The following is a 24153-nucleotide window of genomic DNA, read 5'->3' on the forward strand; positions in this document are numbered from 1 at the left end:
ATGGCAGAGAACAATGTTAATGAGTGCATGGAACAGCATGTGGTGATGTAGTTTCTTGTGAAAGAAGGTGTAAAACCCGCAGATATCTACAAAAGACTTCAAGCACAATATGGTGATGAAACGCTCAGCCAGAGTAAGACATTTGAATGGTGTAAACATTTCAAAGATGGCCATACGTCTGTCGGCATGAGGACTCACCACCACCGAAAATTTTTTGAAGAATTGCGTCTGCAGTTAAAGCAAGTGTTTTCTGGGACAAACGGGGCATTATTCATATGAATTTTCTACCCCGTGGTGCCACTATCAACAATGAATATTACTCTTATGTTGTGCATACTGTATGCATCTGTTGAAAAAACAGCTTGGTTTGATCACTAAGGGCATCCTGTTTCTCCAACAAAACACACGAGCTCATACTGCTCACTGCACTACATGCACATAACAGCAACACAGCTGGGAGATAGTACCATATCTCCCTTACAGCCCGGACCTCACTCCAAGTGATTTCCACCTGTTTGGACCCCTAAAAGAGTTCCTCGGAGGTCAGAATTTCAGCACTGATGAAGTGAAGCAGGCTGTCCTAGGATGGTTCAGGCATACTGATAAATCTTTATATGCCAAAGCTTTACAGGCATTAGTTACAGAAACAATTGAGTACTGTCCAGGCATTAGTTAAATGCTGGGATAAGTGTATACATGTAGCAGGGAAGTACTGTATGTAGAACAAAAATTGCAGTTTCCACCTTGAAATTTGTTCTTTTATTATATAAACTCAAAAGTCCCGGTTTGACTTGAACTCCCCTCGTATATATACACTGCTGATAAAAAATTAAAGGAACACTTTGAAAACACATCAGATCTCAATGGGGAAAAATATCATGCTGGATATCAATACTGATATGGACTGGGTAATATGTTAGGAATGTAAGAATGCCCCATCATTTGATGAAAATGATCAACCTACAGAAGAATGAATTCAAATTCAAAGACATTCAAAGACACCCCCAAAAAAAATTATGCAGCCGGCTAGTCCATTTTGCTGAAATTTAATTGCAGCAACTCAAAATGGTACTCAGTAGTTTGCCCCCCACGTGCTTGTATGCATGCATGACAACATCGGGGCATGCTCCTAATGAGATGACAGATGGCGTCCTGGGGTATTTCCTCCCAGATCTGGACCAGGACATCACTGAGCTCCTGGACAGTCTGAGGTGCAACCTGGCGGCATTGGATGGACCGAAACATGATATCCCAGATCCCTACCACCAAAACAGTCATGCTGAACGATGTTACCGGCAGCATAACATTCTACAGGGCTTCTCAAGACCCTTTCATATCTGTCACCCTCATGAAGTCTGTTTCTGATTGTTTGGTACAAGACATTCACACCAGTGGCCTGCTGGCGGTCATTTTGTAGGGCTCTGGCAGTGCTCATCCTGTTCCTCCTTGCACAAAGGAGCAGAGACCAGTCCTGCTGATGGATTAAGGACCTTCTACGGCCCTCTCCAGCTCTCCTAGAATAACTGCCTGGCTCCAGGAAACTCCTCCATGCTCTTGAGACTGTGAAAAACAGTCAGAAAAGATGAGTAGGGAAAAAAATGTCAGTGGCCTCCACCTGTAAAACCATTCCTGTTTTGGGGGTCGTCTCATTGTTGCCAATCTAGTGAACCTGTTGTTAATTTCATTACACAACCCCCTCTGCTGCTTAACTGACCAGATCAATATCCCAGGAGTTTAACTGACTTGATGCTATATTCTGATTAAAAAATGTTACTTTAATTTTTTTGAGCAGTGGAAATGTAGTTACGTTAGTCTGGCTGAAAAAAAACAAAGTCCATCCAGTTCAACCATAAAAAAAAAGTTTTAATCCTACACCTGCAGTTGATCCAGAGGAAGGCAAAAAAAACCCAGCAGAGCATGATCCAATTTGCTCCTGCAGGGGAAAAAATTCCTTCCTGATCCCCAGAGAGGCAATTGGATATTCCCTGGATCAACTTTACCTATACATATTAGTAACCAGTTATATTCTGTGTGTCCAAGAAAGAATCCAGGCCTTCTTTTAAGCAATCCACTGAGCTGGCCAGAACCAACTCTTGAGGGAGTCTATTCCACATTTTCACAGCTCTCACTGTGAAGAAACCTTTCCGTGTTTGGAGATGAAATTTATTTTCCTCCAGATGTAAAGAGTGCCCCCTTGTTCTCTGTGATGACCTCATGGTGAATAGCTCTACACCATGTTCACTATATGAAACACTGATTGTATTTATACATGTTGATCATATCCCCCTTAATCTCCTCTTCTCAAGAGAGAAAAAATTTATTTCCTCAAATCTTTCCTCATAGCTGAGCTCCTAAATGCCTCTTATCTGTTTGGTTGCCCTTCTCTGTACTTTCTCCAGTTCTCAATATTTTGTTTTGTGAATTGGTGCCCAAAACTGAACTGCATATTCCAGATGAGGTATTCTTAATGATTTGTACAGGGGAAAAATGATCTCTCTCTCTCTCTCTCTGGAGTCTATATCTCTTTTAATACAAGAGATGATTTTGCTCGCTTTAGAAACCGCAGCTTAGCATTGCATGCCATTATTAAGCTTGTGATCTACCAGAACTTCCAGTTCCTTCTCCACCATTGATTCCCCCAGTTTTACTCCCCCTAGTATGTATGATGCATGCATATTCTTAGCCCCCAAGTGCATAACTTTACATTTATCAACATTAAACCTCATTTGCCACATAGTTGCCCAATTTAACAGTGCATTGAGGTTGGCTTGTAAATTGGAGACATCCTGTAAGGACGTTATTCCTCTGCACAGCTTGGTGTCATCTGCAAAGACTGAAATTGTATTTTTAATCTCAGACCCTATATAATTTATAAATGTATTAAAAAGTAAGGGTCCCAACACTGAACCTTGGAGTACACCACTAACAACCCTAGACCATTCAGAGTATGAATCATTAACCACCACTCTCTGAATACGATCTTTTAGCCAGTTTTCTATCCATTTACATTCAGATTTTTCCAAGCCTGTAGACTTTATCTTACACATTAGACATGTGTGGGGAACTGTGTCAAACTGTATACCACATCCACCGCCACCCCTCTGTCCAAGGTTTTGTTCACCTTCTCATAAAAAGAAATCAGATTTGTTTGACAACTTCTGTCTTTCATGAATCCATGCTGTCTGTTGCTTAAAATATTTTTTTCCAGCAAGGACTCATATATGTGTTATTTTATTAAACTCTCCAGTATATTCCCAACTATAGAAGTTAAACTAACAGGTCTATAACTACTTGATAAAGATTTTGACCGCTTTTTAAATATAGGCACCACATTGCGCAGCACAGTGGCTAAATGGTTAGCACTTCTGCCTGGCAGACTAGGGTTGTTTGGTTCAAATCCCAGCCACAGCACCTCCTGCCTAGAGTTTGCATGTTCTCCCTGTGCCTGCGTGGGTTTCCTCTGGGTACTCTGGTTTCCTCCCAACCTCCAAAGACATGCTGGTAGGTGAATTGGATCCTGTCTAAATTGGCCCTAGTATGTGTATGTATTAATGTAAGCTAAGGACCTTAGATTGTACACCCCATGAGGGTTAGGGACTGATGTGAATGTATAATATGTATGTAAAGCACTGCGTAAATTGACAGCGCTATATAAGTACCTGAAATAATAAATAATTGGCCTTATGCCAATCCAGTGGTACTATGCCAGTCATTAAAGAGTCCCTAAAAATGAGAAACAATGGCTTTGAAATGACAGAGCTCAATTCTTTAAGGACCCGTGGGTGTATGCCATCCAGTCCAGGTGCTTTATTCTGTCTAAATATTTCTGGATCAAATCAATTGTGAGCCAATGTGGATCATCTGGAGCTGTGTCAATACCATGCCCATTATGGACAAGAGCTCCCCCATGCTCTTGTGTTACACAGAGCTGAAGAAGGTATTTAATAAATTTGCCTTCTCTTTGTCCTCAGTCACCCACTCTAGATTATTTTGTAAAGGGCCTACATGCTCGGACCTGACCTTTTTACTATTAATATATTTGAAGATTTTTTGGGGGTTTGTCCTGCTATCTTTTGTAATCTGTCATTAGTTTTCAATTTTTGTGGCCTTTATTTCCTTTTAGCATATTCTGTTATATTCTTTGTAATGTTTAAACTATGATAGCGTTCCTTCATTTTTATATGTATTAAAAGCTCTTTTCTTATTATCTTTAGCTTTTTTAACTTTGGCCGTAAGCCACATAGGCTTGATTTTTATCCTTGTAAACTTGTTTCCCATGGGAATATATTTTTCAGTGTGTTCACATACAGTCTTTTTGAATATCTCCCATTTCTGTGTTGTGTTCATCGGTGCCAATATTCCCTCCCAGTCTAAGTCTTGGAGAGCAGCTCTCAGCCTTGGAAAATTAGCTCTGTTAAAATTGAGCGTTTGTATTTTTCCCGTATGTGCTTGCTGTTTACAGTTAATAATAAATGAAATCATGTTATAGTCACTGCTACTCAGATGTTCTTTTATATGGACATTTGTAATAAGCTCTGCATGGTTTGAGATTACCAGGTACAGCAGAGCATCATTCCTAGTTGGGGCCTCTATGAATTGTACCATAAAATTGTCCTGTAGTAGGTTTATAAATTTCTCCCTTTAACTGTTCCTGCAGTACCATTACTCCAGTCAATTTCTGGGTAGCTAAAATCCCCCATTATTATCACTATCCCAGCTCTTTCGATCTGTGCAAGGAGTCTCCACCTCCTCATTAACACTGGGGGTCCCATAACAAACTCCAATGATTACCTTTGTAATACACACTCCCATGTGCAGTTCCACCCATAATGCTTCAGCCTCATCACACTCTCTATCAACTAGGCCCTTTTAACACTCGCTCACTTCTCACATAGAGACAAGCACCACCACCTTTCCTTTTTACTGTCTCTTCGAAAGAGAACATAGCCAGTGTACTGTATAATTTTTTATATATATATATATATATATATATATATATATATACATATACATACACACACACATTCTTTATTATTGTGATATAAAGTGATAGTACAGCTAAAAACGATTTCTGGGTCAATAAGTTTTTAGTGAAGGTTTTACAAAAACATTGCAGAACAAACCAAAATTGTATGAAGTGCAACAGTAGGAGTTACAATGCCCCTGTCCGGAACCCGGTTTTCAGAGGAGGAAACACACATGACTACAATAGTCCCTGAGTTTGCAAAAGCGTTTGACACATACACGGCTAATGTGTAAGGTAAAGTCTACAGGCTCAGAAAAATTCATATGTAAATGGATAGAAAACTGGCTAAAAGATCGTATTCAAAGAGTAGTGGTTAATGATTCATACTCTGAATGGTCTAGGGTTGTCAATGGTGTACCACAAGGTTCAGTGTTGGGACCCTTACTTTTTAATATATTTATAAACAATATAGGATCTGGGATTAAAAATACCATTTCAGTCTTTGCAGGTGACACCAAACTGTGCAGTGGAATAGCGTCCTTACAGGAAGTCTTCAACTTGCAAGCCAACCTCAATGCTCTGTTTAATTGAGCAACTATGTGGCAAATGAGGTTTAATGTTGATAAATGTAAGGTTATGCACTTGGAGGCTAAGAATATGAATGCATCATACATACTAGGGGGAGTACAACTGAGGGATACAATGGTGGAGAAGGATCTGGGGGTTCTGGTAGATCACAAGCTTAATAATGGCATGCAATGCCAAGCTGCGGTTTCTAAAGTGAGCAAAATCCTCTCTTGTATTAAAAGAGGTATAGACTTCAGAGAGAGAGATATCTTATCACCCCTGTACAAATCATTAGGAATACCTCATCTGAAATATGCAGTTCAGTTTTGGGCACCAACTCACAAAAAGAACATTGGGGAACTGCAGAAAGTACAGAGAAGGGCAACCAAACTGATAAGAGGCATGGAGGAGCTCAGCTATGAGGAAAGATTAGAGGAACTTAATCTATTCTCTCTTGAGAAGAGGCGATTAAGGGGGGATATGATCAACATGTATAAATACATCAGTGGTTCATACTGTGAACTCGGTGTAGAGCTATTCACCCTAAGGTCATCACAGAGGACAAGGAGCAGTGGAAGGCAAAAACAAAGCAACCCAAAAAAGGTGAAGGGAGGTGACAGGAGGAGGGCACCTTGGAACGCCACACCGGTGTAACATCTTAATACTACAGGAAAATGGAAAGGAAGGAGGGGGTCACAGTTGTATTGCCCTCTGATCTGGTTGGTAGTAATCTACTGTATACATGGAGACCAAAATTTCAGAAATTTGTCACATTTGTCCTCCAGTATAGCCGTCAATTTCTCATTGACCATAAAATCATTTAGGCGGGCCATTATTTCCTGGAAACTAAGTACAGGAGATTTCCAAGAGCGGGCAATAACTTGTTTAGTGGCTATAAAAAGGAAAGTGATTAGTTTAGCTTGTTTTTTTGCGCACTGTCTGAATAGGTTTGTTTAGCAGGGCCTCTACTGTGTCTTTCCTAAGGTTCCAGTGGAGGAGCGAGTTGATCAAGGTGTATACCTGAATCTACAGCCTGCAAACCCTCAGGCAGATACACCATATGTGGGTCATTGTGTCCTCTTTCCAAAGAGTCGGAAACAGAGGTGGGAGTGTCTGGGAACAAAATTTCCCTCTGAGGCCAGGGCTCTTTACTCCAATTTCGGTCCCTTTTTATGGTCCCACAGCAGGTCCATTCCACACGTTCTGCAGTGGGCCCCCTTCCTGCCATCATGGGTAGAGTTGCCACCTTTTCTTCAAGCCAAACCTTAACAAATTAGCAGTATACGGCAATTTTTTTGTAGTATACACTATACATATATTTTTTGAATAAATAACATTTCTAATCATATCGATTTAATCACAAGAGTCATCACTTACATCAGGGTCCACAGAGTTCCCCCTTTACATCTGAATCTGCACAGTTCCCCTTTACATCTGAACTCACAGAGTTCCCTTACACTGTAAGGGGCAACACTGCAGTATCTGATGTATAGGGAGAACACTGGGGACTCTAATTTAAGGGGGAACACTGAGAACTCTGCTGTAAGGAGGGAACTCTGATGTAAGAAGCAACGCTGCAGACTCTGGTGTAAGTGGAACTCTGATATAAGAGGGCTCTGGTAACCAGAGCCCCAACTTACATCAAAATTCCCAGCATTCCTTTTTAATCAGCGTTCCTAAAGCACCCCTTACAGTAGAGACTGCAAAGTTCCCCACCATCAGAGTCTGTAGAGCCCCCCTTAACATCAGATTCCACAGAGTCCCCCACCATTAGAGTCTGCAGGACCCCCTCAAAATCAGATTCCACAGAGCCCCCCTATCAGAGTAAATAGAGCCCCCTACCATCAGAGTCTGCAGCCCCCACCATCAGAATTCTCAGAGTCCCTCATCAAAGTCCACAGAGCCCCCCTACATCAAAGTCTGTAGAGCCCCCACCATCAGAGTCTGCAGAGCCCCCCATTATCAAAGTCCGCAAAGCCCCCCTACATTACAGTCCATAAGGGACTGTGAGATCTCTGTAGACTCTGGAATGTAAAGGAAAACTCTGATTTATGGGGGGGGCTCTGATGTAAGGGGAAATGCCATGGACTCTGGTGTAAAGGTGAACTCTTATGTCAGGGGGTCTCTGCTCCCCAAAGCCCCCCTTACATCAGAGTCCACACAGCACCTCTTACTGTCCATCAGAGTCACTTTTACATTATTGTACTGGGAAGCAGGAGAGGGGAGGGAGGGTGAGACTTCACTCACAGGATTGATGGATCAGCTGTCGGCATCAGTACTCTTCCTGCTGATGGGCTTCAAAATTCCCTGGCTCTGTTTCTCCTTCTCCTGCCCTCTCCCACTGTGTCTGCTCCATCCACTTCCCACCCACACTCCCTGGTAGTGTCTCAGAAAAGGAGATGTGTAGGCGGGGGCAGATACAGGAGGAGAGGGCAGGAAAAGGAGGAACAGAGCCAGGTCTCTCTTTCCTCACCAGTCCATGCGGGGGAGGGAGAAGGGGGGAACTGTCAGCGCTGGCTCTGGGCTGCCTGTGAGAGAGAGAGAAACACTCACCTCGGAGCCCTGCAGCCAGCAACACCACAACACTGAGGAGACACAATCTGGGCTCTTGCCCCCCCCCCCCCCCACAGTGGCAGAACTTCAGGGCCTGGTCACAAGTGCAACTTTTGCTACCCTGGCAGTTCTGCCACTGCTGCTCTATAATAATGGAAGAGATGAGGAACCCCCAGACCCCCTCTATACTTATGTCTATATAGGGTGGACCTGTTGATTCTAGGTCTGATGTTATGCTAAATAAAAGAGAGAGCCTTATTTTGTAGGACCCACAAGACTGTGGATGGCACTGAAATAGGCAGGACTCAAGAGTAATATAACAGTTTTGGCAGGAAAGACATTTTGAGAGCATTCAAATGTCCTAGCCAGGAAATTTGGAATTGAGACCAAGAGCAAAGAAGAGGGAGTAAAGATATGAGAAGGGGATAGTTTGCCTGATATAGCTAGTTATATGAGGGTGTTAAAATGACAGCCAGATAGGGAAGCCTCATGGTCCATGTAAAAGAAAAAGAGGACTCCAATACAGACAAAGTGGTGGTGGTTTAGGAAACATTCATGGGCTGGGATTTGGCTTGGTTGATCTTAAGGCCAGAAAAGAAGTCATTGAAGACCCGGAGTAAGCAGGGAAGTGATGTCATTGGGGACATAATGGTAAAGAGAATGTTGTCAGAGTGATAATTTCCCTTGGATTGTCTCTCTCTCTACCACCTTAATATCTACACAAGCGCAAATTGCTGTTACCAAGGGATCAAGAGCCAGAATAAATAGGAGTGGCGATAAGCGGCATCCTTGTCTGGTCCGCAGTGAATCGGGAACCCAGAGGACCGAAAGCCAGACTGAGGAGAAGGGAGTTGAGTATAACACTGTGAGCTAAAAAAAATGCTCTTGGAATGCCCACTTCCGCAAAAAACATAGAAAATGTAGGACCAGGAAATAGTTGAAAGCTTTTTCTATATCACTAAAAAGAAGTATGAGCTCTTGATGGTGTGTTTGTGCAGTGTGCATTAAATTCAGGACGTTCCTTATAATGTCACCAACCTGGCATTTTGGGACAAAGCCAGTTTGATCACAAAGAGCCAGGTTGCCCAGGCTGGAGTTTAATCTATGTGCTAGGATCTTTGTGAGAATTTGACATTGATATTTAAAAGAGATATCAGCCTGTAGCTTGCCCACGTATGTGGATCCTTGTTTGGTTTGGGAAGCATGGCCAGTTTTGTCCAGAGCATGGAAGAGGGGAAGCACAAAAAGGTCCAGGTCTCATTGAACACAGCTGCCAAGGAAGAACAAAGCAGGTTAGTGATTTTTTATAAAATATGGCAGAAAAACCATGTGGGCCTTGTCTCCTTCCAATTTTCAAAGTTTTTATTGCAGCTTCAACTTCCTCTGAGGTAATCGGGGCTTTCATTCTAGACATCAATGAGTTTGAGATACACGGGAGCTGAGCTCAATTCCAGCAAAGAAAGCCTCGGCCGCGGTGGTGTCAAAGGGAGTGGGACTTGAATATAGTTTTGCTAGCCGTTCTCTGAATTCCTCCACAATTTTCAGGGTGTTACTAGTGCCCACGCTGGTGTGAGTGTGCAAGCGATAGGGAGGATGTACTGGGTTGTCAGCATTTTCTTTTCCAGGGCGGAGGACAGCCTTAAAGGATAAGTTCACCTTTTGGATAAAAATGTGTATTTATTACTTTTGTCCAAAGGAGTCTGGAAGGCATTGCACCAGCGATCGCTGATGCCATGTAGGTCTTTTGCAGACCTGTCAGAATATCTGCTTGCCGTACAGGATGTATGGTCAAGCAGATATACTGAAAGGAAGCTTCAATGCACTACCATGGCGCTCCACAGTGCTGTGGTAGTTAATTGAAAACTATAAGCCGACAGCCGGTAAGGCTGTCGGGACTTGTAGGCACTCATTCACAGAACTGTTTTCAAATCTGACAGATAGTACGGGGAAACTTCTCCCTGTACTGTCAGAGGTTACATGTTCCACCCTAAAAATGCGTGGAACATGTAACATGTTCCAAAGGTGAACTTATCCTTTAAAGGCCTCCCAGAGAGTGGACGCCAGAGGAAAGCCTTAAAGGCCTCTCAGAGAGTAGACGCCGAATCGACCGATCCAACATTAAGGGAAAATTACTCCTTGGCCTTGTCTTGGATTTGTGTAAGGACCTCTGAGGATGATAGTAATGAGTCATTTAGCATCCAAGAGGAGCAGGAGGGTTTAAAAATCAAGGAGGAGCAAGTGATACAGACCAGGTTGTGATTGGTCCACGGAAATGACAGTACATCAACATGCGCCTTGTTGGGCAAAAAAGATTGTGGAACAAAGATATGGTCGATTCTAGTGTGTACATTATGCAGATGAGAGTACAACTTGAAGTCCCTAGATATAGGGTGCACTTCACGCCAGGCATCAACAAAGAAATGTTGGGTAAGTAGTGTAGCAAAACGCTGAGCATCGGTTGTAGGTGGGTGTGCTGACTTAACCAATTTCGGATTCAGAATTAAATTGAAGTCACCACAGAGGAAGACTGAGCCCCCGCTATTATTATTATTATACAGTATTTATATAGCGCCAAAGGGTATGCTCAGCGCTGTACAGTAGCAAGGGGGACATAACATGAGACAAGACAGTAACAATACAGTACACGAGGGGCTCTTTCGAGCTTACAGTCTAGGAGGGAGGGGAAGGTGGCACAGGAGGAGATGGCTGTGGGGGATGGAGTGGTGGGTGGGGTGGAGGAGGTTAGTTGTTAGGTGAGGTTGGGTGTTAGGTGAGGTTGGGGTAGGCTTCCCTGAAGAGGAGGGTTTTCAGGGTGCGCCTGAAGGTGAGGAGGGTAGGTGACATTCTGATGGATTGGGGTAGGGAGTTCCAGAGGATGGGGGAAGTCCTAGAGAAGTCCTGCAATCGGGCGTGGGAGGAGGAGACCAGGGAGCTAGAGAGCAGGAGGTCCTGTGAGGAGCGGAGGGCACGGGTAGGGTAGTATCTGGGTATCAGGTTAGTTATGTAGTTCGGGGTGGCATTGTGAATGGCCTTGTAGGTCAGGGTTAGCAGCTTGAACTTGATGCGTTGGGCAATCGGGAGCCAATGAAGGGATTGGCAGAGGGGGGAGGCAGATGTGGAGCGCTTGGTGAGTTGGATGAGTCTGGCCGCTGAGTTTAGGATCGACTGGAGTGGGGATAGCATTCGTTTGGGTAGGCCAGTGAGAAGGGAGTTGCAATAGTCCAGGCGTGAGATGATGAGGGAGTGTACGAGTTGTTTGGTGGTGTCTGGGGTGAGGAATGTGCGTATCTTGGAGATGTTGCGGAGGTGGAGCCTGCAAGATCTAGATAGCAGTTGGATGTGGGGTAGGAAGGAGAGGTGGGAGTCCAGGGTTACACCCAGGTCTTTGGCGTGTGGGGTGGGAGAGATGGTGGCGTTGTTAGTAGTAATGGAGAGGATGGGGGGGAAGGGAGTTCAGTTTGGCAAGGAGGAGAGGGTGGTCAACAGTGTCGAAGGCCGCGGAGAGGTCAAGGAGCAGGAGGATAGAATAGTGGCCATTGGCTTTGGCAGTTAGCAGGTCATTGGTGATTTTAAGTAGGGCGGTTTCGGTGGAGTGCAGGGGGCGGAAGCCAGACTGTAGGGGGTCAAGGAGGTTGTTATCAGTGAGGTGGGCGCTTAGACGATTGTAGACCAGGCGCTCAAGGAGCTTGGAAGTGAAGGGCAACAAGGAGATGGGTCTAAGGTTAAGGTTAGTGGGGTCAAGGGAGGGTTTTTTGAGTATGGGGGTGATGTGTGCGTGCTTTAGAGGGGAGGGGAAGGTGCCTGTGGAGATGGAGAGATTGAAGATGTGGGTGAGGGAGTGGATGATGGAGGGGGGGGGTGACTGGAGGAGCTGTGAGGGGATAGGGTCCAGGGGGCAGGAGGTGAGGCGGGCTTCAGTGAAGACCTTAGAGACCTCCTCAGAGGTAGTTGGGCTGAAGGAGTGGAGTGTTGGGGAGGTGATGGTGTGCGGGGCATTGGGTATAGTGGGGGGTAGTGCAGCTATGAGGTCGGGGGAGGGGAGGGTTGAGGGGTTGGAGGAGGGCGGGAGGCTGGGTGGAGAGGTGGATTGTGAGTTGACAATGTCCTTACGGATTGCGTCAATCTTGTTCTGGAAGTGAGTGGCAATCTCGATGTGCCAACGACGACAGCAGATGAGAGAAGAACCGAGATTGGGAGCTGTTTAGTGCATAATAACTAAGGATAGTAACTTGAGAGTTGAGGCCCTGTACATTCAGAATAAGTAAATTAAGAGCCATACTGGAGGGACCAAGTATGAGCTATAGCAAGTAGATAGTAGCTTTTCCAAGGGCTGGGAATGGATGGGGGAAGGGAGACAGGAGGAAGGAGGAGGCAAGAAGGGGAAGGAGGAGAAAGGAGAGAGGAAAAAAGGGGGGGGGAGCATGCTTGGAAAGCACCAACAGAATCCAGAGAGACAGACTGCATCTCAAGGGATCACGGAGGGAGCATGAATCAGCTCCGGGAAGATGGGGTGCGGACGACCGCCAAAAAGAGATCTAATGTAGACAGAGCTATGCAGGAAAAAAGGTTGAAGGACTGAGGTCCAAAACAAGGCAAAGTAACGATCTAGGCAGAGGCCCCCATTGGGAGCAGTAGGCCTGGGTTTAAAGAAAAGAGAGAAGGTCTTGACATATCCGACATTCAGGAAAAAAAAAATTGCATTGCAGTGTCATAAAAGGTGTAAAACATTTTCAGTGACCATAAACTTAAGCAAACAATAGTTAGATTTAGAGTAAATCGTGCACCCCCAAGTCACCTCCCCAGTTGGGAGAGGGTGCTGTAGGGCTTGTTCCCCCACAGACATGCTGTAGTGTTTCATGAGGTACAGGGAAGGAAAGGACTATCCTACCCCCGTGAACCCAGAGCCTACAACAGTGGAAGAGGGTCCAAGGCGTGCTAATGTTTCAGGGTGAGGAGGCAGCGGGGGCACAGAGCTGCATGTCAGTCAAAGGGAAGACCTCCCATCCCCATCCCCCAATTTCTCCAACTGATAAAACAACAAATTGCAGTCAGAACAGGCAAAATCAGAAGGGAGAGGTCAAATTAGAGTGTAGGTTAAATAAGTCCTATCCGTATGTGGTTAAATCTCATGCACCAGCTCACCAGATGTACCCAGCCCAGGTATGATAAGAGTTTCAATTGACAATGGTAGCACACGTGCTCCCACTGTAAGCAATAAGATCAATAAAGTGGAGTGTAAAATAAAAAAAGAATAAGAAGAGACCATATTGCAAAAAACAGTGACTGGCGTAAGTTTGGTGCAGGCAGTAATTGCTGCCAGGCGGGCACATTCTGGCGAGCTGTCATAGGCACTAAGTTATTAGTCACAGGAAAAAACAGAGGGATGAGGGCAAACCCAGGCCCCGGTTCGGAGCCACATACCCTGGGAAGGGTAAAACCAGCTCTAACTGGGATATAAGTTGTAACATAATGGAGTGCAATATAGTTCAACTGTAAAGTTGTGTATAAACCTAAGGCCTAAACTTGGCAAAGATCAACTGTCCACGCAAGGTGCGGTCACATTCCAGTTCAGTGGTGAGGAGCCGAGCATCAGCTTGTGAAAAAAGGTGAGCATGACAAAAGACCACCAAAATGGAGAAAAAAGAATAGAGTAGATATGCGGTACTCATCCTACTTCCACTGGTTGGAAACGCTGGCTCTGTAGGCATTGGAGTACTTGAGAGGAGTGATCAGACGGGTGTGGATCAAGTGATTTTAGAGTGGAGCTGGTGGTGGAGTTTCGCTCAGATGCTTATGTAGACTTGGAGCCAATAGACGGGCGTTAGAGACCCAAACCATGGAAGTGTTTTTTTTGTAGATTCAGGGGATGTGGTTTGCTGCTTGCCATTGTATGTGAAGTTCAGTTTGAAGGGAAAACCTCTATAATAATGTTCAATTCTTGCAAGATTTGGAGATATGGATGCAGGGGTTGATGTTTGAATACAGTGCTTTGCGCTGTGTTAGCAAAGAGCTAACTCATGGCCTGGGAATTGTGAAGCAGTTAGTCTCTGGTATGGAAGAAGTGACATTTGACAATAATGTCCCTAGGGGGTCCATCTGTGAGTTTACGTGTCAGGGCATGTTGTGTTCTATCCATCTCAAGCTGCTCCAGCAGAATCTCTGGACACAGTTCTTTAAACATGGCTGTAACTGTGCTTTGGAGGCCAGTGATGGTTTCAGGGAGACCCCTAATTCTCAGATTGCTACGCTGAGACCAGTTTTCCAGGTCTTCCTGTTTATCTTTGAGGACAGCAAATTCAGCCAGTAATTCATAAATTATTTTGTCATGGTTCTCCAATACTGTAGTGGCATCATCCATGCGACCCCCTCAGGGTAGCAGCACGCTACCCCAGCTCCCTAATCTCCTGCTTCAGTTCAGTTGAAAGTTTGTTGGAAGCTGCTGTGATTTCCTCTGTGATAATCTCTCTGAGTTTGGTGAGAAGGGTCTCATCCTGTGTGCCCTCTTCACACAAAGCAGATGGGAAATGGTGGAGGAACTCTGGAGAGGAAACAAAAATAAAATGGTGTTGTGCTAATACCAATAGTACTAAGGACACAATATATCGAAGAGTGGGGAGACAGAAAAAAATAACCTCAAAACAGAGGTGATAAGTATAAAGGCCTGAATCCAGACCTAATTAGGTGCAATATGAACTGTGGCAAAGACAACGTGAGTAATAATCAGCAAGTAAACATAAATAATACATACAAATGTGAAGGCCTGAACACAGAACTCACGTTGTCTTTGCCACAGTTCATATGGCACCTAATTAGGTCTGGATTCAGGCCTTTATACTTATCACCTCTGTTTTGAGGTTATTTTTTTCTGTCTCCCCACTCTTCGAATTATTGTGTCCTTAGTACTATTGATATTAGCGCAACACCATTTTATTTTTGTTTCCTTGTGCTAGTGGTGTCTAGGTCTAGGTGTTTGCAGCTTTTTTTAATAGTCCTATCTATACCTATAGCAGCGCAGAAAGTTTTTTTCTATTATTCTCTGGAGAGGAAGGTTCAGTATCTGTACGAATATGGTGCCTACCTTTGGTGGCAGGAGCCAGCACCATCTTGGAGCTGGGTTTACCTGAGGAGGTCTGGTCAGGGCCGTGCTCTGGCTTCATTTTGACTGGCGAGCCCATGTTGTGTGGAGGCAGCAGGTGCTGTGCTCTCCACTGAGGGTAGAACAAGGTCTGTGAGGCTAGCAGTGGCGAGGCGGTGGCCGGAGATTCTTGTGGGCTGAGCGAAGCAGTTTTACAACGTGACTATCTTGTCTTGTAGCATGCATGCGCCCCCTGAAAAATGTTTTCTATTTCCCTCCACCCCCTCCCTCTTTCCCTTTGTAAAGAGGAAGAGAGGGGAGAATAGATACAGCACGGTGCATAGCTACATCTCTTCTCCCCTCTTCTTCTTCACACAGCACTCAAGCAGTAGCAGGAGCCACTGGCTCCTGCTGATGTCAGTCAAATGCAGTGAGGAGGAAGTGAGGGTGGGGCTAAGTCCTGCTGTGTAAGTCTATGGAGCGTGGCTTCATAGACACACAGCACAGGAGCGTGTAAACACTGTGTTCCTTAACAGCAAACTGCTTGCTATGGGGACACATGAAGAAGAGGAGGAGCAGAGATCTCTGTTGGGGGACCAGAGAAAAGGAGGATCGTGACCGCTCTGTGCAATACCACTACACAGAGCAGGTGAGTATCACGTTTATTACTTTAAATTAAAATAATTTTACTTTGGTAACACTATAAGGCATAGCTTAGGGGTATCTATTCATTATATGTTTGTACAATGATAAATAAAAAATTTTTTTCCTATTCTATTATATGCCAATTTTAACAAATGTCTTTTTTATGGCAAAATCAATTTACCAAAGTCACTCCATTGATAGACTTAGAAATACAAAGCTTCATGTGAATGATTGAATAGTACTCAGCTTGTCTTGATTATGTTTTAGGAACAGGATGGGAAGTCCCTGCACTGCTGCCAGAACACAGTGCTGTATACTGTAGGTAGCTGGTACTACATACAGTTTATAGGCAAAATGTTTTAGTAATAATACTTTGCTTGGGTCACCCTGGCCCTAACAAAATATTTAAAGTGAATTGAAACTTGGAGTTAGGCTTTAAATTAAAGGAAATGTATAGGTAAAGATTCATTGTAGGATCAAGAAGTATTGTGTGTAGGGAATAGTGAAGAAAGTGATGTTGTTGTTGCTACATTTTCCTATTGACTCCGGTGCTTATACATTTTGCTTTTGTCGGAATTTCCCCCAAAATGTACTGGAGTCAATAGGAAAGTGAATTTTCATTAAATTATTCATGAAGGCTGCTATGTTCAGCAAGAGCCCATAAGGTAAGCCACTTTATAAGTCATACTTCTTTTCCAATGACATGCTTATAAAAATTTTAAATAAGTACATATACATGCTTGTGTTGAGGTGGTTATACCGAGACCACGGTTGAGGCTACAACCATGATCTCAGAATTGATCCAAGTTTGGGCAATTCTCTTCAATGTAAAAGTAATCCTAGCAGCTATACAGCTGCTAGGATTACTTTTACCCCCTCCCACCTCCCGAGCGGGGAGCTTTCTCTGGACAGTGAGAGGAACTGATGCTGTTACTCACACTGTGCGACATCAGAAACTGGAAGTGGTGAGGATTTCATCACTTCGGTTTTGATTTGTTTGTTTACAAACCGTATCAACTTGTGGAGCAGCAGATTAAACCAATCTTGGTTGATCTGCTGCTTGGACCCCAGATCTCTCCATAAAGAGGACCTGTCGCGTCCTATGCTATCTCATACCTTGTGATAGCAATAAAAGTGATAAAAAAAATAATCACAGAGTCACAGTGTAAAAAAAAGTTTATATAAAATAAATAATAACTCCAAAACTCTAGATAAATAGTAACTCTAAACTGGTAACCTGTAAAGACTTTTAAATCATTACCTATGAGAAATTTAACTTACCATAGTCTGTCGCCATTCCACGGGTGTGCACAATTCTAAAGTGTGATGCGTTTGGCATCTATATACTCGGCGTGCCATCTTTTACATTTTACAAAAAATGGCTATTATATTGTGTTTGTGTGCATTAAAATTCATTAAAGTGCATTTTGTTTCCCAAAAAAATTTTGGGAAACACTGCTGTGCAAATACCGTGTGGCATAAAAAATTGCAACACCCACTATTTTGTTCTCTAGGGCCTCTGCTTTAAAAAATATAATGTTTGAGGGTTCAAAGTAATTTTCTAGCAAAAAATATGCCGATTTTTACATGCATGACAGAAATGTCAGAATTTGCCCAGTAGGCTAGTGGTTAAAGTAGTACTATAGGCAAAACTTTATTTTTAATTTTGGATAGATTAAGGGAGGGTTATAACTCCTGTCAGATTTGTTTTTGTCATCTGTGTACATAACGAAAACAGAAGGTATGATGAAATCCCTGCAATTTAAGGGCATCCCTTGGGCCCCCTTGAACCCCCCCCCCCCCCAGTCACCAGAGTTAGTGTCCTCATTGGAAGATTTCCCCTCTAATAGGTGTTCTAATCCATCTCCACTCTATCCAAAACTAGAAATAAAATTTGCCTTTATTTATACTTTAAGCCTAATGCAGCCACAATCAAATAACAGATATGACTTTTCATGTTACATATTTATTTATGAATTAAAGTTTTGCTCAGCATAAAGAGCTTTACTCTGCCTGTAGGTCGGTAACCAGCACACACGTGGGTTCCTTCCATGTATTAACAGTTAAAGAATATGCAGATCTTTTAATATAGTAAGCCAGAGCCACATTGATAGCCACTTTGTTGTCTGTTATCTGTAAAAGATAATGATAAAAAATATTAACCTACTTGCATATAAAATCAAGCTCTTCCGTGTCATCCAAGTCTTCATTTACATTCGTGTGATGGGTATTCTGAGCCATACTGTCTCCCAGGCTGATAAGACAGTTAGCAAAGCCTTTGTAAATAGTGTCACAGTTCTTGCTTGTTGCATTTACAGGAATATGATAAACTTTAAGGAACAGAGAAAGAAAAACAAAGTAACAGTTTGGTGAGTATTTCTTACATAGTACATTAAGAATTTCAGACAGCAATCAATATCTGAATTCTATCATAAATAAGATACAATTAAAGTCTAACTCAAGGTAAACCTTTTTTTTTTGTTTTATAAAGCAGGGAAGGCTTAGAACCATTTGTTGGGTTCTAAAATTATTCTTTGTCCCTCCTAAAGAGATTTTTTTTTATAATGTTTTATACAGTCAGGTCCATAAACATTGGGACATCGACACAATTCTAACATTTTTGGCTCTATACACCACCGCAATGGATTTGAAATGAAACAAACAAGATGTGCTTTAACTGCAGACTGTCAGTTTTAATGTGAGGGTATTTACATCCAAATCAGGTGAACGGTGTAGGAATTACAACAGTTTGCATATGTACCTCCCACTTGTTAAGGGACCAACAGTAATGGGACAGAATAATAATCTTAAATCAAACTTTCACTTTTTAATACTAGGTTGCAAATCCTTTGTAGTCAATTACAGCCTGAAGTCTGGAATGCATAGACATCACCAGATGCTGGGTTTCATCCCTGGTGATGCTCTGCCAGGCCTCTACTGCAACTGCCTTCAGTTCATGCTTGTTCTTGGGGCATTTTCCCTTCAGTTTTGTCTTCAGCAAGTGAAATGCATGCTCAATTGGATTCAGGTCAGGTGATCGACTTGGCCATTGCATAACATTCCACTTCTTTCCCTTAAAAAACTCTTTGGTTGCTTTTGCAGTATGCTTTTGGTCATTGTCCATCTGCACTGTGAAGCGGCGTCCAATGAGCTCTGAAGCATTTGGCTGAATATGAGCAGATAATATTGCCCAAAACACTTCAGAATTCATCCTGCTGCTTTTGTCAGCAGTCACATCATCAATAAATACAAGAGAACCAGTTCCATTGGCAGCCATACATGCCCACACCATTACACTACCACCACCATGCTTCACTGATGAGATGGTATGCTTAGGATCATGAGCAGTTCCTTTCCTTCTCCATACTCTTCTCTTCCCATCACTCTGGTACAAGTTGATCTTGGTCTCATCTGTCCATAGGATGTTGTTCCAGAACTGTGAAGGCTTTTTTAGATGTCGTTTGGCAAACTCTAATCTGGCCTTCCTGTTTTTGAGGCTCACCAATGGTTTCCATTTTGTGGTGAACCCTCTGTATTCACTCTGGTGAAATCTTCTCTTGGTTGTTGACTTTGACACACATACTGTACACCTACCTCCTGGAGAGTGTTCTTGATCTAGCAAACTGTTGTGAAGGGTGTTTTCTTCACCAGGGAAAGAATTCTTTGGTCATTCACTACAGTTGTTTTCAGTGGTCTTCCGGGTCTTTTGGTGTTGCTGAGCTCACCGATGCGTTCCTTCTTTTTAAGAATGTTCCAAACAGTTGTTTTGGCCACACCTAATGTTTTTGCTATCTCTCTGATGGGTTTGTTTTGTTTTTTCAGCCTAATGATGGCTTGCTTCACTGATAGTAACAGCTCTTTGGATCTCATCTTGAGAGTTGACAGCAACAGATTCCAAATGCAAATAGCACACTTGAAATGAACTCTGGACCTTTTATCTGCTCATTGTAATTGGGATAATGAGGGAATAACACACACCTGGCCATGGAACAGCTGAGAAGCCAATTGTCCCATTACTTTTGGTCCCTCAGTGGGAGGCACATATGCAAACTGTTGTAATTCCTACACCATTCACCTGATTTGGATGTAAATACCCTCAAATTAAAGGTGACAGTCTGCAGTTAAAGCACATCTTGTTCGTTTCATTTCAAATCCATTGTGGTGGTGTATAGAGCCAAAAATGTTAGATGTCGATGTCCCAATATTTATGGACCTGACTGTATGCTGACTGTGTCATGTTGAAGTTATTTCCCTTAGATATGACACTGAGTTCTAGGGGGACAGGAACAAAATAGGAATTTCATTGGGCATTTAGAACAATTGAGTACTTTCTGTGGTACTTTTTTATTTGCACTAACATCCACATTTTCAGGAAAAGCTTTTGGGGTGAACCTTTTCTTCAAGGTCCAAGCAACACTAATACACAAAGTTTCAGAAGTAAGACCATTTCCGAGAAAAAAAGGAAAAAATTGCACAAACAAACATATGCAGCAGTAGTAATTAACTGGTTGCTGACCAGCCACAGTGTATATACTGCGGCAGGGAGGCACCGCTGTGATAAATCACGTTTTAAAACGTCACTTAGCAAAACAGGTAGGGGGTGCGCACGAGGCGCGCGCCCGCCCTGTCCGCGCCACCGATCACGGCTGCGGGTGTCAATCACCGGGTCCCGGCCGGTCATTAACTGCAGGGTCTCGGCGATTACCGGCAATCACTGACAGGGAGCACGGCTGCAGTGTTTACAATGCAGCTTTGCTCCCTGTCAGTTCCCAGCACAGAGAGCAGAGTTTATCTCTGGGGATCAGTGTGTTCCTGTGAAGTACACACCCCCCGCCCACTAGTAAAACACTCCCCTCACAAAGTTAACCCTTTGATTGAATAAAAATGTTAACCCCTTCCTCCCCAGTGCCATTAGTACTGTGTCAGTGTTTTTTTTTTCACTGATCACTGTATTGGTGTCACTGGGGATGTCAGTGACCCCAAGTCAGTCCCCCCCCAGTGTCAAAATGTCCGCCGCAGCCCTGTAGTCCCGCCATAAGTCACTGATCACTGTCATAAATCGCTGATCACCGCCATAAGTCACTGATTGCTGCCATTATTATTATAAAAAAAAAATCCCAGTATCTTTCCCCCATTTGTAGACTCTACAACTTTCACGTAAACCAATTCATTTATTATTATTATTATTATTATTATTATTACTACGAGTTTATATAGCGCCAAAGGGTTTGCTCAGCGCTGTACAATTTACACGTATTGGTGTTTTTTTTAGCAAAGACATGTCGCAGAATACATTTTGGCTGAAATATATGACAATATTTGATTTTTAAATTTTTTTACTGGACATGTTTATAGCAAAAAGTCCAAAATATTGTTTTTTTCTCAAAATTGTCAGCCTTTTTTTTATAGCGCAAAAAATAAAAAACGCACAGGCGATCAAATACTGCCGAAAGAAAGCTCAATTTGTGAGAAAAAAAGAACGTAAATTTAATTTGGGTGCAGTGTTGCATGACCGCTCAATTGTCAGTTGAATTAGTGCAGCGCCGAGTAGCAAAAAGAGGCCTGGTCAGGAAGGGGGGTAAATCCTCAGGAAGGCAAGTGGTTAAAGTTGGGTAGCTGGTGAGATAAGGCAAGGAGAAGGCTATAGACTGGAAGGGGGAGTATCAGTCACAGAGGTGAGGATAGTCATAAAATGGTTGGATAATGATTTTGAAATTGGAGGTCTACATTTAGTCCAATTATAATTGTCAGTTAAAGTAACGCAACGCCGTAACACAAACCGCTTCTGTAACCGCTTCCTGACTGCCCTATAGCAGAAATACTGCTACAGGGCGGCACAGGGGCAAAAAATCACATATATGTATATATACATGATTTGTGCTCCAGTGGTTTTCACGCCCCTCCCAGATGGCATCAGATTGCCCCTCAGTACATCAGTCATCACATTTAACCCCTTGATTGCCAGGAACACGCTCATGCACAATAAACCTCCATTGCTAGTATAGTGTCTGAATGGATCAATATCTTTGATCAGATCAGCACTATACCAGCGTTCACATTAGTATAGCGTCCCCAAAAATGCAGCGTTAGCGGGATCAGCACCGGCACCTGCCAGCACCTGCAGTTAGCCCCTACGCTAACCCCCCCTTCTCCCCCAGCAAGTGCAGTGTCAGTGGGTCACTGTCACTTGATACATTGCACACAAAACCGCAGTGTTCGCAGAATCAGGCCTGATCTCTGTTAGCACTTGTCGGTAAATATTGAGGACTCTGATATGCAGCAGAGTGCCAGTAGTAGTGCCGCCCTACCTTTTGGTGAACTGGCGAGCACCAGCGGTCTAGTACATCTTGGTCTTTCACATCTCTTAGATTGTAAGCTCCCAGGATCAGGGCCCTCCTAACCCTCTTGTATTGAACTGTATTGTTGCTGCATTGTCTCCCGTTCTACTGTAAAGCGCTGAGCAAACTGTTGGCGCTATATAAATCCCTTGATTGCCAGGAGCACGCTCATGCACAATAAACCTCCATTGCTAGTATAGTGTCTGAACGGATCAGTATCTTTGATCAGATCAGCACTATACCAGCATTCACATTAGCATAGCGTCCCCAAAAATGCAGCGTTAGCCGGATCAGCACCAGCACCTGCCAGCACCTGCATTTAGCCCCTACGCTAACCCCCCCTTCTCCCCCAGCAAGTGCAGTGTCAGTAGGTCACTGTTGTCACGACCCGCGGTCGCCACCCACCAACAGGGCGACAATCGCACGACCGTGACTAACAGTAATACGCCACGCCCACGGCGTCAGACCCCAGACCTTCTCACCAAACTCGTGACCGAAGGACCAGCCGATCTAAAACCGTGGTGTGACGCGCGTAACAAGGCCCCACCCAGCTGCACCCAGCACAGCGATTGCCCAGCTAATGGTCTACAATCTGTGCCTGCAGCCTAAATGCGCTTGTTACTGGGTCGGGTTAATTACGCAACTAACCCTCTACTGCCACCACCACTTTTGTCGGAGACTGGGAAACTCCCGTTATAAAATATACACTATAATGATTGAAATATTGATCTATATAGCACGGCCTGCAGACCTGCTATACAGAGATATAACAAACAGTAGCGTCTCTTCAAAGGCAGGGATTCGTGAATTGCAAGTAAGCGCTTAGAAACAGTTTAACACTTTCAGAAAGAAAGATTTATTACTAAAAGCGTCAGACAGATGCAAATAAATATTTACAAAGAGATGTCACAAAAATATATATATATGTATATAAAGACACAGCAAAGAGATAATTAGGAAGAAGATTACAGGGTTAAGGTACTTGCCCATATGCCTTGGTTTGCAGTCCAAGTTGAGAGCGGGTGATTTCTTGAGTCTCCTTTTGTTACGATGTTGCTGGGAGATCTGTGTGTGTGTGTCTCACTTGTCTCTCTTACAAGTCCCTCCAAAAAGGGGAGGGGGGGCTTACATGTTTTGGGAGTGGTCATTGGGAAACTAAACTAACTACAACTCATCCCCCATGATATGAAGCATACAGTTCACCTGAGGAATGTGCAATTATCTTATCTTGAGTAAGATGGGGAGGCAGTACACTTTACAGCCTTTATCGACTGCTGGACGCAGGATGTCTCTGGTTGACCCCCACACCATCTGCCAGAAGATACTTTGCCTCTCAGGAAGGGAGGATGGTAGGAATGAGGCTGAGGAATGCCTCAAATAAACAGACAGAACACGAAAAAGAGAGTGTAAAGGAGGACTCCGCTCCAACAAGGATGAGCAAGTTTGCCACACCTCCCCCTTAAGTGGGCGCCAAGGAGGGAGCCCCAAGTTCCCTCCTGACGCAACCGACCTCTGCTGGCTCGACCTGCCGTGATAACCCATCCGCGTTGCCATGGGTGCTGCCCTTCTTATGCTGTATGGTGAAATCGTATTGCTGGAGAGTTAGGCTCCACCGGAGTAGTTTGCCATTCTCTCCAGCCACACGATTTAGCCAGCTCAGGGGATTGTGATCAGTGATCACGGTGAAGTGCCGCCCATACAGGTACATTTGTAGTTTCTGGAGCGCCCACACGATCGCCAGGCACTCTTTCTCGATCGTGGCATATGCTACCTCCCTCGGGAGCAGCTTCCGGCTCAGGTAGAGGATGGGATGTTCCTCTCCTGAACCATCAACCTGGCTCAGGACGGCACCCAATCCATATGCAGAGGCATCCGTCTGCACTAGGAAACGACGGGTGAAGTCTGGAGCCTGTAGCACAGGGGCGCTGGCCAGCGCCTCCTTCAAGGTCTGGAAGGCCTTCTCACACTCGGGTGTCCACGACACCGCCTTGGGCAGTTTCTTCTTGGTC

The 24153-nt window shown here is 43.9% G+C and overlaps 1 protein-coding gene across 1 annotated transcript in view; it reads right to left on the reverse strand.

Moving 5' to 3' along the window:
• LOC149459093 (neuritin-like) overlaps nt 1-23455 on the reverse strand; it is a 62052-nt gene extending 38597 nt beyond the window's left edge. Inside the window, exons 1-2 of the mRNA XM_089681649.1 lie at nt 23404-23455; nt 17974-18136 (exon numbers count right to left, since the gene is read on the reverse strand). Of these exons, the coding sequence (XP_089537775.1) occupies nt 17974-18136; nt 23404-23455 (215 nt within the window). The remainder of the gene's footprint in view (nt 1-17973; nt 18137-23403) is intronic.
• Between the last annotated feature and the right edge of the window lie 698 nt (nt 23456-24153).

The sequence above is a fragment of the Staurois parvus genome, unplaced genomic scaffold, assembly GCF_062004578.1.
Source record: "Staurois parvus isolate SC_StPar_1 unplaced genomic scaffold, SC_StPar_1.0 ptg000275l, whole genome shotgun sequence".
NCBI lineage: Eukaryota > Metazoa > Chordata > Amphibia > Anura > Ranidae > Staurois > Staurois parvus.